The sequence below is a fragment of the Linepithema humile genome, chromosome 4 (assembly GCF_040581485.1).
Source record: "Linepithema humile isolate Giens D197 chromosome 4, Lhum_UNIL_v1.0, whole genome shotgun sequence".
In the NCBI taxonomy this organism is placed as follows: domain Eukaryota; kingdom Metazoa; phylum Arthropoda; class Insecta; order Hymenoptera; family Formicidae; genus Linepithema; species Linepithema humile.
This window is the reverse complement of record NC_090131.1, coordinates 22485492-22497448: the sequence shown is the minus strand read 5'-3', so window position 1 is coordinate 22497448 and position 11957 is coordinate 22485492. Positions and strand designations below refer to the sequence as shown.

Genomic DNA, 11957 nt, shown 5'->3' with positions numbered 1-11957 from the left:
AACGAGTATTGGACGCGAGCCATTACTCAATCGGCCTAGTTGCAACCATCACTACCGCTCAAGGAGGATTAATCATACAGAATTTTATAGAAGGAATTTATAGTCACAAGCAATCGCGTGACTTCCACGCCACTTGTACAATAACATTAACGTGATATTGCTAATATATACGTCGTATACATACATAACGAAGAAGAATTACATGAATCAGAAACATCCGTGCAAGATGAACTAAGCATCATCTACATAGCATGACTGTGCAATATGATAATTTTTGATACATAAACAACATAAAAAAATTCTTATTTTTAGTTATTCTTAAATCTTATTCTTATGTTTGTTTTACATTTTTACGCAAACAATTGCACATTTAAAATTAAACAACCGATAAGAGATTTGTTATCACATTATGATGTAAGAGCTGATGTCATTACAACTTGCTCAATAGCAAAATGTACACAAAACGTCATAAATGCTCTATCATTCATTAGATATACATTTTCTACATTAATAAAACACTTTCCATATACAATATTCGTACTTAGACACAAATATAATATATTATAATTAATTACAGTAAGAAAAATATGCGATAACGATCATCAATAATTGAACAGTTAGACATGTGTTAAATTTACAAGTGTTATTGTATTTTATATAATTAAAAAAGTATTTGAATCAATTTCCATTTTTGAAAATTTTGCTAATATTAATTAGCATATGTAAAGATTAATAAAATTGCATTTACATTAATAAATTATATTAAATTACTTACATTTAACGTAAAATAAAAATAAAAATAAAAATAAAAATAATTTTTCTCATTAATTTGCTTGATATAAATATATATATGACACTTTAATCAGTTATCAATTATTGATTTCGGAGTTACTTTTAGCACTCTCTACACTAAACACTGCACACTTGCAAACTAATATTAATACATCTGTTGAATCAACTAGCAGGTTTTTTTTAATCTTGTGCAATTTGTGAAAGTTCTCAAGATTATAGTTCAGTGGGAAAGCAAGGTAATATTGCCCATTATAACATTTCGAAGGTAAAATAACGCGTGACGAGGTGGCCGAGTGGTTAAGGCGTTGGACTGCTAATCCAATGTGCTCTGCACGCGTGGGTTCGAATCCCATCCTCGTCGTTCTTTTTTTTTTTTATTTTTGTATAATATTTTTATTTAATATTTAAAAAAAACTAAATTTTGTATAAAATCTGTATTTGTATCTGCAATATAAACTCTATAATCATAATAATAAAAACTTGTTATAAAATTATGTAAGTAAGAAGATTATTGCAAGTGAGAGAAGATTTAAAGATAATTACATATTTCATACAAAAATTGCATTATTTGTTTATATTTTAAAAAAGTATTTAAATTATTTGCTAAATTTATGTTAAATTAATCTCAGAAAAGATTTTGTCCATGAAAAATCATTTATGAATTATTTTATGATTTTCCCGGTAAGCAAAATATTAGCAATGTTGGCAAATTGATAGTAAATTTGCTAACATTGCCAACATTTTGCTACCTGGATTATAACCTTGTTAATTTATTGAATATGATTTCAGATATAATAACATTTAAAAAATAGAAAAAAAAGAAAAGAACCATTTAAAAAATTATATATATTTAGATTTGCTAAATATGTTTCTTTATTTTTACAGACTATCCGGAAGATTTATGACCGATCGAAAAATATCTTTAAATGATAAAGACGCATGATTAATAATAATAAATTTTTACTCTGAAAGGTGCAAAAGCTAAAAATTAATGTTTCCGCGCAAATCAGAAACACATATTTACAACGTGTCATGTACCGGCATGTCGAAAGTTAAAATTGTTAGCAAGCTGCTACCAAATTTTTTAATTTACATGCTTGTATACGTACAGATAAAGAAAATATTATTATACATAATAATTAATATATTAAATTGATTCATGTAAGACATTTTCTCTTTGCGCAATTTATGGAAGTTAAGAATCGCCGGCACTATACTTACCAATCATAAAATAAAGGGTTTAGGGCGATATTGGGTCATGGACAGAAAGACGGATGAATGTAACCTCCGCGTAAAGCGTACTTTTACAAAGGAAAAAATTCAACCACTTACGTGAAGGCTGTCCGTGACCTAGCACCATCACTTAAAGCAAGTGGTGATCAACTTTGCGATAAAGGGCCGCATTGAGAGAATGTACACATTGTATAAATTTTATATATTTTTTACTAATTATTTTTAAATCAACAAAAATTCTGGTATTTTATTTATTTACATAATTTATTTACATAATTTTATTAAAATGATCTCATTAGAAAAACAGCATCAATTTTGAATTAATTAATATGACTTTATATTTCTCATAAATTTTGAAATTAAGATTGAGATACCTCATGTTTAAAATAAATTGTGCAATACAATGCAATTAATTTATATAATAATAAGGTACAAGGTAATAAATTCGATTAAAGTTAATAATGATCCTCTTAATGTAACAATTAATTCGTATTCTGATTGATATCATATTAATGTCATGTTAAATATAATTTGTAAATGAAATGTCGAAGCCGAGAGAGTCAAGATTTGTTTTTGTACCCGCTATCGCTCCATTTATCATTTATTGATTTAATCCGTTCTGATTTATTCACATTCATATTATTGCCTGTTTATTTCAAAAGGAAAGATTATGAGAATGATTATTTCTTTTACATATATAAATGTAAAATGTCGAATAAAAATTCATATACATTTATTCTACATTTTTCATCTGCTTTTCTATTTTAGATCTGTCTTAAAATTTATAAGAAAACAATTAAAACAGGCAACGAAAAAACAAATTAAAAATCTTTTCAATTCGAACAGAAAGCGATTCTCACTTTGATCTATTTTGATTTATAATGTGACCCATTTTTGTTCCTCTCAAAGTGTACTCATAATAATTCGTGTTAAATTTTAGAATTCTGCAACGAACTCAGCCTTTCAACCTCCAGGCAATAAAACCATATTTGGATAAGATCACGCCCATTTTCTATCAAATAACAAGAGCACCTATATATACGCAAGTATTACGTATTTGTTACACATATGACAGTGCTTATGTCAGAGAATTTGGAGAAAGTGTGTCCTTGACGAGTTCTACAATATCATGGTGAGTTTATATAAATGTATTATATATTATGAAAAAAAAACTTGTAAAGTGATTTGCGAAAAACACATTTTCTAATTGTTTTTATTAATTGACAAATCAAAGAAATAAATTTCACGTATTACATATATATTGTGATCATATCATATTGCATATCTATATAGCGGCAATTAATGTAGAAAATTGATCGAACTATGAAACACTGACAATTCTTAACATTACCGCTATGTTAATTTATTTATTAATTGTAAATAATATATACTTACACTATATAATAATATTGACTTACACTTTGTTGGAAATGCAGGAACGAAAACGAAACGAGATAAAAGTGAAACGAGTTAAAAGTAATTATTAAGCAGATAAGTGTCGCACCCTTGACGTTTTCTGACAAGCTGCTCTGTTTCAGATGCGCGATCTTAATTTCGTGGGGACCACGCCCGGAATTCGCCAATATTCCCCCTTCGAGCGACTATTCTACCTTTCCTTTACACCTTCGTATGCTCCTTTCTTAATGATTTCCCACAAAGAAATATACGTCTCCCTCTCCCATCGGCCATGCCCAATCACCTCGAACAAAGTAGTGCCCAAAATTCGATCGAAACCCCCTACAATCTTACACGGATATAAATAGTGGTCGACAGCTACCATTTCAGCAGAACTCAGTAGTTGCTCCACTTCAGACAAGCAGAATGGCATTCAAGGTAAGCATATATACATCAACAGATCCATGAGAAGATTTCATCGATATTTTAACAATGCAAACGCATTGAGCAACAAGCAGAATTTCAATTTCAAAATATTAAGAATCAAAGGAAACATAGAAAGCAAGATTCTGTGGGTAAATTTTTGATGATCAAGTCAGTATTTTTCTAGCTACAGATATCTATTTTATATCTTGCTTTTTATATTTATATTTTAATAAATATAATAAAATAATGTAGATAAATAGATGAGAGATAGATAAGCAGGTTTTAATAATTCGTTATTCTAGAACTGAACGTTACATTTCTACCAAAGATGATCTAGGCTGAATAACGCAGGAATTTTATAGAATTATTTGCTAAAAATTTACTTCTTCTCTCTCATATAAATTTTAATATATATATCATTAATGGTAATATTTTTTTATTTCAGTTCGTTATACTCGCAGCCTTCGTGGCAATGGCTAGCGCCGGCGGGCCGGCGGCCTACGACATTGGCACCCTGTCTGCCGACCTCAGCAGCATTGGCTACAGTCAGGAATCCACGCAGAAGGGCTACGCCGGCCAGAACGTGGTGTCCTCGTACAGCCGGGCCGAGGACTCCGCGCATTCGTCGGTACGCGTGAGCAACAGCCACGTGAGCAACGACGCCTTGCTGGAGCACGCCATCGGCTATGCCGCGCCAGCCTTGGCCAAGCCCCTGATCGCCGCACAGCCTGTCATCGCCAAAGCTGCTTACGCCGCACCGGCCTTGACGACATACGCCGCTCACCCTGCTCCGATACTCGCCAAAACCGCTTATGCCGCCGCGCCCGCTTACGGATACGCCGCCGCACCCGCTTACGGATACGCCGCCGCACCCGCTTACGGATACGCCGCCGCACCCTCGTACGGATACGCCGCTGCCGCGGCCGCCCCAGTTCTGGCCGCCAAGGCAGCTTACACCGCTGCACCCGCTGCCTACAGCTACGCCAGTCCGCTCATCGCCAAGACTTATGCCACCCCGCTCATCACTAAGACCGCCGCGTACACTTATTCCGCGCCGGCAACCCCCGTGATCGCCAAGACCGCTTACGCAGTTGCACCTGCAGCTACCTACGCCGCCGCTGCTCCGTTCATCACCAAGACCGCCTATGCCGCACCTGTTGCCGCTGCTCCAGTTTTGGCTAAAACCGCGATCGCCGCGGCGCCGGCTCTCGCATACACCGCTCATGCCGCACCGGCTCTCGCGTACTCCGCTCACAGCACACCGATAGTCGCCAAGACATATGCCGCCCCTTACTCTTATGAGACAGCCGCGCCCGTGGTACACGCCGCTTTCAGCGGTTTTGGCACCAGCTACGCCTGGTAAACGAATTGATGCATACTTAATGCATGTAAGCGGTTCGCCATGACAACGATTTTGGAGATTGTAGGTCTCTCGCGTCAGCGAGCTCCTCAATGTTACCGTATTCCCTTTGGTACATGCAAAAGCTTTACATAGGTGTGTATATAATATATATATAGTAATATTTATATTTATACTTCACTGTATTGTATGCATAAAACCCTTCAAAATAACAGAATATACGCAACATATTTTGAAATACATTTTTATACCAAGAGTTTTTCCAGATTAGCAGTAAATAGAAATTTTATTGTATTAGATTTGAATAAAATGTGCTTGTTATACTATGATGGAAATATCTACATCTTTATTGTGATCTAATTTATATATATATATATGTATGTATATGAAATACAATAATTTGTGTTAATCGCATCACTTCTTGTGCTAATAAATAATAGTTTAAAGAATTAATATATAAAATTTACTGTAATTTTTTAAGTGTTGAAAAAATATTGGAAAAAAAGTATTTAAAAAACTATTTTTCATATGATTAAATGTGCTTTTGAAAGCTTCAATTAATACTTTTTGCGAAATCGACATTTCCTTATCCATTTATGTTGCGATGTATTATCTATTTTTATCTATGTCCTATTTATATCTATTCCTCATTTACATAAGAATATCGTTAATTTAGGACAATTGAAAGAAAGTCACACACCTACGCAATTGAGCTACAAGCACAAAGCCTAGGATACAATGATTGATAGAAAGTGTTTCAGCGGATTGAATAGATATGTGTCACCTAATTTCCAGTTGAAATTATATTTGCATACAATGGATAATCGAAGTGTACCGATCATTTCACGACATCATTGAAGCCAGTAGCGAACAACTTTCACGTAAGACCGGTTTCCTGCAATTTCGGAACGGTTGAGATGATGAAACAAAATTCACTTTTGTTAATTGCAGATATAAGCAACTTCGCAACTAATTTGTAAGAAGAGATTGTATTTTTGTTCAAATCTATATTGAAAAATTTTTCAGAAAACCGACTTCAAAAGATAGCTGGATAGAATTATTGCTTTGTGAAAGAATTTCCATTTATTGGCAATTTATTGGTTTCATAACATAACCATTGTGCGCAAGTACTTGTTTACATCAGTCGACCGCAGATATCACGAAATTGGCGGGAAACAGAGTCGAGAGTTTAGATCAGCTGATCTAATAGTACGTGCTAGAAGAGATATGTTTCAACCGAAATAACAATAGAATGACGATAATCGTGTGAATTGTTTGTCATACAAAGTCATATGTGAAATCGGCACGACAATCATTGAAATGGATCCGATCAGTCCAAAAAAATTTTACGGCAGTAAGGTGAAGAAGCAAAAACCGGAATCTAACATTAATTGGGTGAAAACATATCAGGTCATGCCGTCACATATATTGGGCCCGACGCAATTTTGGCAGGAATTTTACAAGCAGGCGGATGCATTGGCTGCAGCTGCCAAACATAGCACTAAAACGGACACACTTTGTACTTTTGTGTATCAACAGCCCAAGGACGGTAGTCGCAAATTCGTCGTCGCACACCCAGAGGTGTATTGGTGGTATTATAAAATCAAACCACCAAAAGAGAGATGTTCATACGAGGTGAGTATGCTTTCACTTATGTTAAAAAATAGAATAAGAATCACTAAAATTTAAGATTATTAATGTGTTAATGCATAATATTATATATATATATATATATGTACTTGTACTGCTTATATCAATATCAATTTCTAAATTGATTACAAATCTTAAAATAAATAAGGATTTCTAAGTGCCTTTGTAATGTATGCAAAATTTGCAGAAAGTTATAATTTCAACAGATAATACCAAAGGATTCGCCATGCTGGTTGTACCTGGACTTAGAATATCCAATCGAACAAAATCCACTTTGCAATGGATCACGCATGACTGAGACACTGATAGATATCTTACGTGCATATTTACTTAATCATTATTACTTGTCATGTAGTAGAAGTAACTTTTTAATATTGGATTCCACGTCCAGTAAAAAATTCAGCAGACATGTAATTTTTACTATAAAGGATATGGCTTTTAAGGATAACTTGCACGTTGGAAAATTTATCAAAACTATATACAATGACATCATGCTGCATTTAAAGTCAAATCAAATACATGGAATTTTAAGTCATTTTAACAAAGTAGATTTGGAAGAAATGCTGGTGGAGACAAATCGTGAAAAAAAGTTATTTATTGACACTGGTGTCTATACAAAGAATAGACATTTTAGGATATATCTGTCCACTAAATGGGGAAAACAATCATTTTTAACAGTTTCTGCAGATAACGTACATATTCCAGTGAATAAATGCAAAGATAAGGAATTAGGAATTTTTTTAGATTCCTTAATATCATACTTCCCAAACAAACAAAATTTAATTCTACTCGAGTTTTCTAATCGGAGCGACGTAAAAGTTCAACTATACACAAAAATACCACAATCCATTCGTCAGAATGATGAGCAAGCATCACCATATCCTGAAATAGACAACTATATTCGTAGTCTTGTTGATCCTGGCAAGATACGCGTCACTAAATATTCAGAAAAAACTAAAACGCTAAGATATGAAATTTTTGGTAACAGGTAATATAATTGCAACGAGACAATCAGATAATTATTAATATTTATTTTTCTATATGTACATCCATCTTGCTACATAAAAAAATAATACAATACTATTTTTTACAGATACTGTGAAAACATTGGTAGATGCCATAAAAGCAATAACGTATATTGGATTGTGGATTTGAACAAGAAAGAAATATACCAGAAATGTCACGATGAAGATTGCTCGGGTTTTTTATCTACACCAAAGAGTTTACCAGAAGAAATTATTTTTAAGTTGGACACAGAAGGCGATACTCTTATATCTTGCGCAGTAATAGATGAAAACTTTGTATAGAAAAAGATTTAAAAACTATTGAATGCTGTAAATATAAATATAATTTGTATAAAAATATTTATATACAAATGCTTTTATTTTTCAATAAATTTATTTTTTAGCATGCTTTCTTGTAATAATAATGCCCTTTAACAAATTATATATTAATATAAACAACTGATAAAAAATCATATTTTGTATAAAATAGAAATAGAACATTGAAATGAACAATTTTAACAACATGTAATTAGAATATATAATTCATTTACATTATTACATTAACGAAAAAATGATTATCTTCTACGCTGATTCCTTATATGAATTGAATAGTGTAAGAAGACTAGCCTGCATATATATTATATAATGTATTTACATTGTGGTATATATTTTACATATATAACTATATGAATAATACATAATTATATTTTAGTTGATTTATGTTTGAGAATACTATGAATTCTGCTTACTTTTTACAGATCCACATAAATTGTTAAATCCAAACAACTTTCAGTTCATGTTTCCATTGTGATTTAAAACTAACTACATTATGTTTGCTCTCTTATTGCAGTTCACAACAGATAATATGAATATGCGATGAATGAGCAGACTAAAATCAATGACGCATCTGATCAGTCCCACTCACTGTTTACTTGGTATTATTCCTTTTTCTAATAAAAAGTGAAAACTTATTGTTTGAAAGAAAATGCGAAGTTTGTCATATTCGTTCTGCTACATATAAAAGCACTATTTTTCCAATATACGTCAATGAAACATTATTTGTGTTCCACAGTATTATCATTCATGAATATGTTTTATGTTTTTACTGATAACATTATTCTTTGTATAGAAAATTACATTAAAATCTAACTAGTCAAAGTTACTCCATTAAATTCAAATGTCAAGTGTCCAAAGACGCAAATAATTTCGTGATGTAGAAATAATGTAGTAAACCTTGCTCTTCTTTGGGCGTAGAATTGATAGTGTCCTTGTTTTCAGCTACATCATTTTCTTGCTGCACATTAGTTATCAGATCTAAATTGTCAGTATCGTTGGTGGAATCGTCTTCTTCATCTTCATCTTCATAATCCCTCATTGATTTTTTATCGTTCTCTTCTACATCGACCTTGATTTGCTCTTTGGAAACATCCTCTTCAGATAACGGAAGATGATCACTATTCGATGCAGGTGCGTTTTGTGTCAATTTATATTTCTGATAATCCTTCGAGGCCTGCCTCATGCGAATTAAGAAATCTGGTAAACCTAAAATGAATATTGTAACTATTATTATGATATATTGGAAAAAGTTAGAGAGGTTAAAGGTTCTAAGGCATAAAATTGAATAAAATGTACATTTTAACATTAATGTACATTTTATTTTTATGCTTTAAAATCTTATATCTTATAATATTTGCTTAGAATTTTACTACAATGCATTAAAATCTTATATTCTATAATTTCTAGACCATTTCTTTGTTTCAAATATAAGATTTTAGTGCATTGTAGTAAAGAAAATGGAAATTCTAAATTGCTAGGCTTAATTCTTATAGTATAAAATAGTATAAGATTTTGTAGTTATATATAGAAAACATACCTCTCAGTGCTACCCATGTAGTAACAGCAGATGGCACATTGACACCAGGATCGTCGAAATAAGTGAGTCCAAATTCAATACCTGGCTCGTGGAATTCTGTGTAAGGTTTTATCACCATGTACGACCAATATGTTCTCACTCTGTTTATGTACAAATTTTATATTATTTTTTGACGAGAAAGAAGATTTGGCATTATTCTAATTTGACATTTAATTCTGCTAATATACTTAATAAACAAAATTATTCTATAAAAAAAATACAGAAATTAGAAAAGAAGATTGTTCAACTTAACGATATATACACATTTCAACATAATTTCTTGATTTATGCTAATTGTCTTTTATATACCTATAAATTCCCCGCCTTTCTGGTACATCAGGATGTTCCGTCACTCGGCTGACAATAACTACAAGTCTCTTCTCTCTGTCTACGACCCATCGTCGTTGATACACATAATCTCTATTTGAAAATAATTTCTGCACAACGTAAATTAATCGATTAATAAAGACTTATTCCAAAGTGGGATAGTATATTATAACACTTACAGGCCAAATCATTTCCCAGTGAATAATATCAGTGCTGTTATTGGCAGATAATTCTGACTTGGGATCAGTCTCAATAATCTGCAACTCCTGAGCAGTAGGATCCCATTGTTTTCTATAATCTACATCGATTTGTACTTGTAGGAAATCGTCGGCGGTGACATCGGAGAACGAACCGTATACTTTGTACGCAAATAATCCTCCGGAATCAGGTTCTTGTTTTCGCCATATCAACATGTCTTGACGCTCGATGAAAGGTTGCCAACTATCTGCTATATTTCATATATTATATACAAATTAGGTATGTGTAATGCAAGGTTAAAAGCAGAAAATACATGACAAAAGACAAATTAATGTTGGATAGTTGATACAACAAGAAACTTACGATCATCATTAGAAGAAGCAAAAGACTGACATGAACATTTACAATATTTTACATCAGGCTGTACAACATCAATAACAATTCGCAGATGGCATTTTGCACAAATCACTGTAGAGTCTCGCAATCGGTAAATTCCTTCAATTTCGTTGTTGTATCTGCAAGATAAAAAGGAAATTATTTCAACAATGTCACAAATATATATCTCATTGTCACGAATTTTTAGCCACAGTTACCTATTAATTTCTTCGTCATTTATTCTATCGCGATCCCAATTGTACATAGACACACCGGCTGCACTAATTAAAAAATTCTTGGCATTCTTGGCGACCCTTAGTCTCCATGACCTCATAAATTCCCTCAATGCCACCTCATCCCATATTCTTGTGTAGAGGTGAAATATCTGTATATATCTCCTGATACGCTGGGCAGCTACGAACTCAAATTGTCGTTTGCAGGCCTGAGCTACCTGCGTGCTTTGTTCCCGAAACCACAAGCTTATTCTCTTGCGATAGCCATTGAATTTACCACTTTGCGATTTGGAACTCCAATGCTCCAAAACGAGTGCTAACCTACCATTGCCGTGACTGTAACTGGTGTTAAAACGTTTGAGAGTATGACCGGTTATTTTCCACATGTACATCGCTTTCAACGATATGTCATGTATTTTCCACAGAACGCAATTAGTTCATTCACTTTTATTCAGGACGTCGGATTTTCTTACAGATAACCTCGGACTGCGCCGATACTACGTAACACCTCGCACCGGTCTGGGCTTTTCATTCACGCTACCGATTAAACTGCGCACAAATTACGTAAAACGCATCTTTGTCTGACAATAATTTATACCCAATCAGCTGTTGTAAAATCAATTGCAAATTCTGATCATCGTCCGCACAATTGCGGATACATAACAAATAGAAAGAACGACGAAGAGACGAAGATAAAACAGATGTGCGCGAGCATGTGTTTCTGTTCCATTTCATCTTAGGGTATAAAAAAACACGAACAGAGTTCGTGCGCGTTTAAAGAAGGATACAGTTGTCTGTCTTGTTGTCTTGTAGATTTTGAATATTTAAGAAGGAAGATTGGTTCTATTAGTTGTTCTTGAATAAAGAGAAGATGAAACGAAAAAATTATACCACAATCCATTTCGGAAAAATAGAAGAAAAAATATTTTACTTCACCGACGTTATTTAGCGCCAACAAAATGCGCGCCAACAAAATGCTGTTGAGGACACATGGCCGTAATTACATTTTTCATATTTATTAAATGAGTCCAGAAATATATCATAACAGTAAC

General features: G+C 33.0%; 3 protein-coding genes and 1 non-coding gene across 6 annotated transcripts; 3 read left to right on the top strand and 1 right to left on the bottom strand.

Annotated features, from left to right (window-relative positions):
• The first annotated feature begins 1071 nt into the window (after positions 1 to 1071).
• TRNAS-GCU (transfer RNA serine (anticodon GCU)) lies at positions 1072 to 1153 on the top strand. Its single transcript has one exon. It is a non-coding gene; the product is annotated as a tRNA-Ser (tRNA).
• Positions 1154 to 2665: 1512 nt separating this feature from the next.
• Positions 2666 to 5763, top strand: LOC105672637 (cuticle protein 21.3-like). 3 transcript variants are annotated; one of them, XM_012367706.2, is made up of 4 exons: positions 2666 to 3157; positions 3462 to 3501; positions 3564 to 3858; positions 4292 to 5763. In XM_012367706.2, exons 3-4 carry the CDS (start codon positions 3847 to 3849, stop codon positions 5207 to 5209), a joined length of 930 nt encoding a protein of 309 aa, XP_012223129.1. In that variant the 5' UTR covers positions 2666 to 3157; positions 3462 to 3501; positions 3564 to 3846; the 3' UTR covers positions 5210 to 5763. The 3 variants fall into 3 exon arrangements, with proteins under 3 accessions (XP_012223129.1, XP_067209738.1, XP_012223126.1); XM_067353637.1 differs by having other exon boundaries at positions 3550 to 3858; XM_012367703.2 differs by lacking the exon at positions 3462 to 3501.
• A 325-nt stretch (positions 5764 to 6088) lies between these two features.
• On the top strand, positions 6089 to 8268 carry LOC105672636 (DNA-directed primase/polymerase protein-like). The gene is made up of 3 exons (XM_012367702.2): positions 6089 to 6841; positions 7063 to 7844; positions 7950 to 8268. The coding sequence occupies exons 1-3, from the start codon at positions 6527 to 6529 to the stop codon at positions 8161 to 8163; spliced, it is 1311 nt and encodes a 436-aa protein (XP_012223125.1). The 5' UTR covers positions 6089 to 6526; the 3' UTR covers positions 8164 to 8268.
• Positions 7868 to 11633, bottom strand: LOC105672647 (stAR-related lipid transfer protein 7, mitochondrial-like). The gene is made up of 6 exons (XM_012367722.2): positions 10891 to 11633; positions 10661 to 10812; positions 10279 to 10547; positions 10082 to 10209; positions 9734 to 9873; positions 7868 to 9402 (listed from the first exon to the last, which is right to left on the bottom strand). The coding sequence occupies exons 1-6, from the start codon at positions 11295 to 11297 to the stop codon at positions 9041 to 9043; spliced, it is 1458 nt and encodes a 485-aa protein (XP_012223145.1). The 5' UTR covers positions 11298 to 11633; the 3' UTR covers positions 7868 to 9040.
• Positions 11634 to 11957: the final 324 nt, after the last annotated feature.

What these genes read in the sequence shown, in the direction of transcription:
- LOC105672636 (XM_012367702.2), top strand. Translation starts at nt 6,527, where the DNA reads ATGGATCCGATCAGTCCAAAAAAATTTTACGGCAGTAAGGTGAAGAAG. An exon ending in AAGAGAGATGTTCATACGAG is followed by an intron (nt 6,842 to 7,062) that starts GTGAGTATGCTT and finishes TAATTTCAACAG; the next exon opens with ATAATACCAAAGGATTCGCC. An exon ending in TATGAAATTTTTGGTAACAG is followed by an intron (nt 7,845 to 7,949) that starts GTAATATAATTG and finishes TATTTTTTACAG; the next exon opens with ATACTGTGAAAACATTGGTA.
- LOC105672647 (XM_012367722.2), bottom strand. Translation starts at nt 11,297, where the DNA reads ATGTACATGTGGAAAATAACCGGTCATACTCTCAAACGTTTTAACACC. An exon ending in TGCTTCTTCTAATGATGATC is followed by an intron (nt 10,548 to 10,660) that starts GTAAGTTTCTTG and finishes TATGAAATATAG; the next exon opens with CAGATAGTTGGCAACCTTTC. An exon ending in ACTGGGAAATGATTTGGCCT is followed by an intron (nt 10,210 to 10,278) that starts GTAAGTGTTATA and finishes TACGTTGTGCAG; the next exon opens with AAATTATTTTCAAATAGAGA.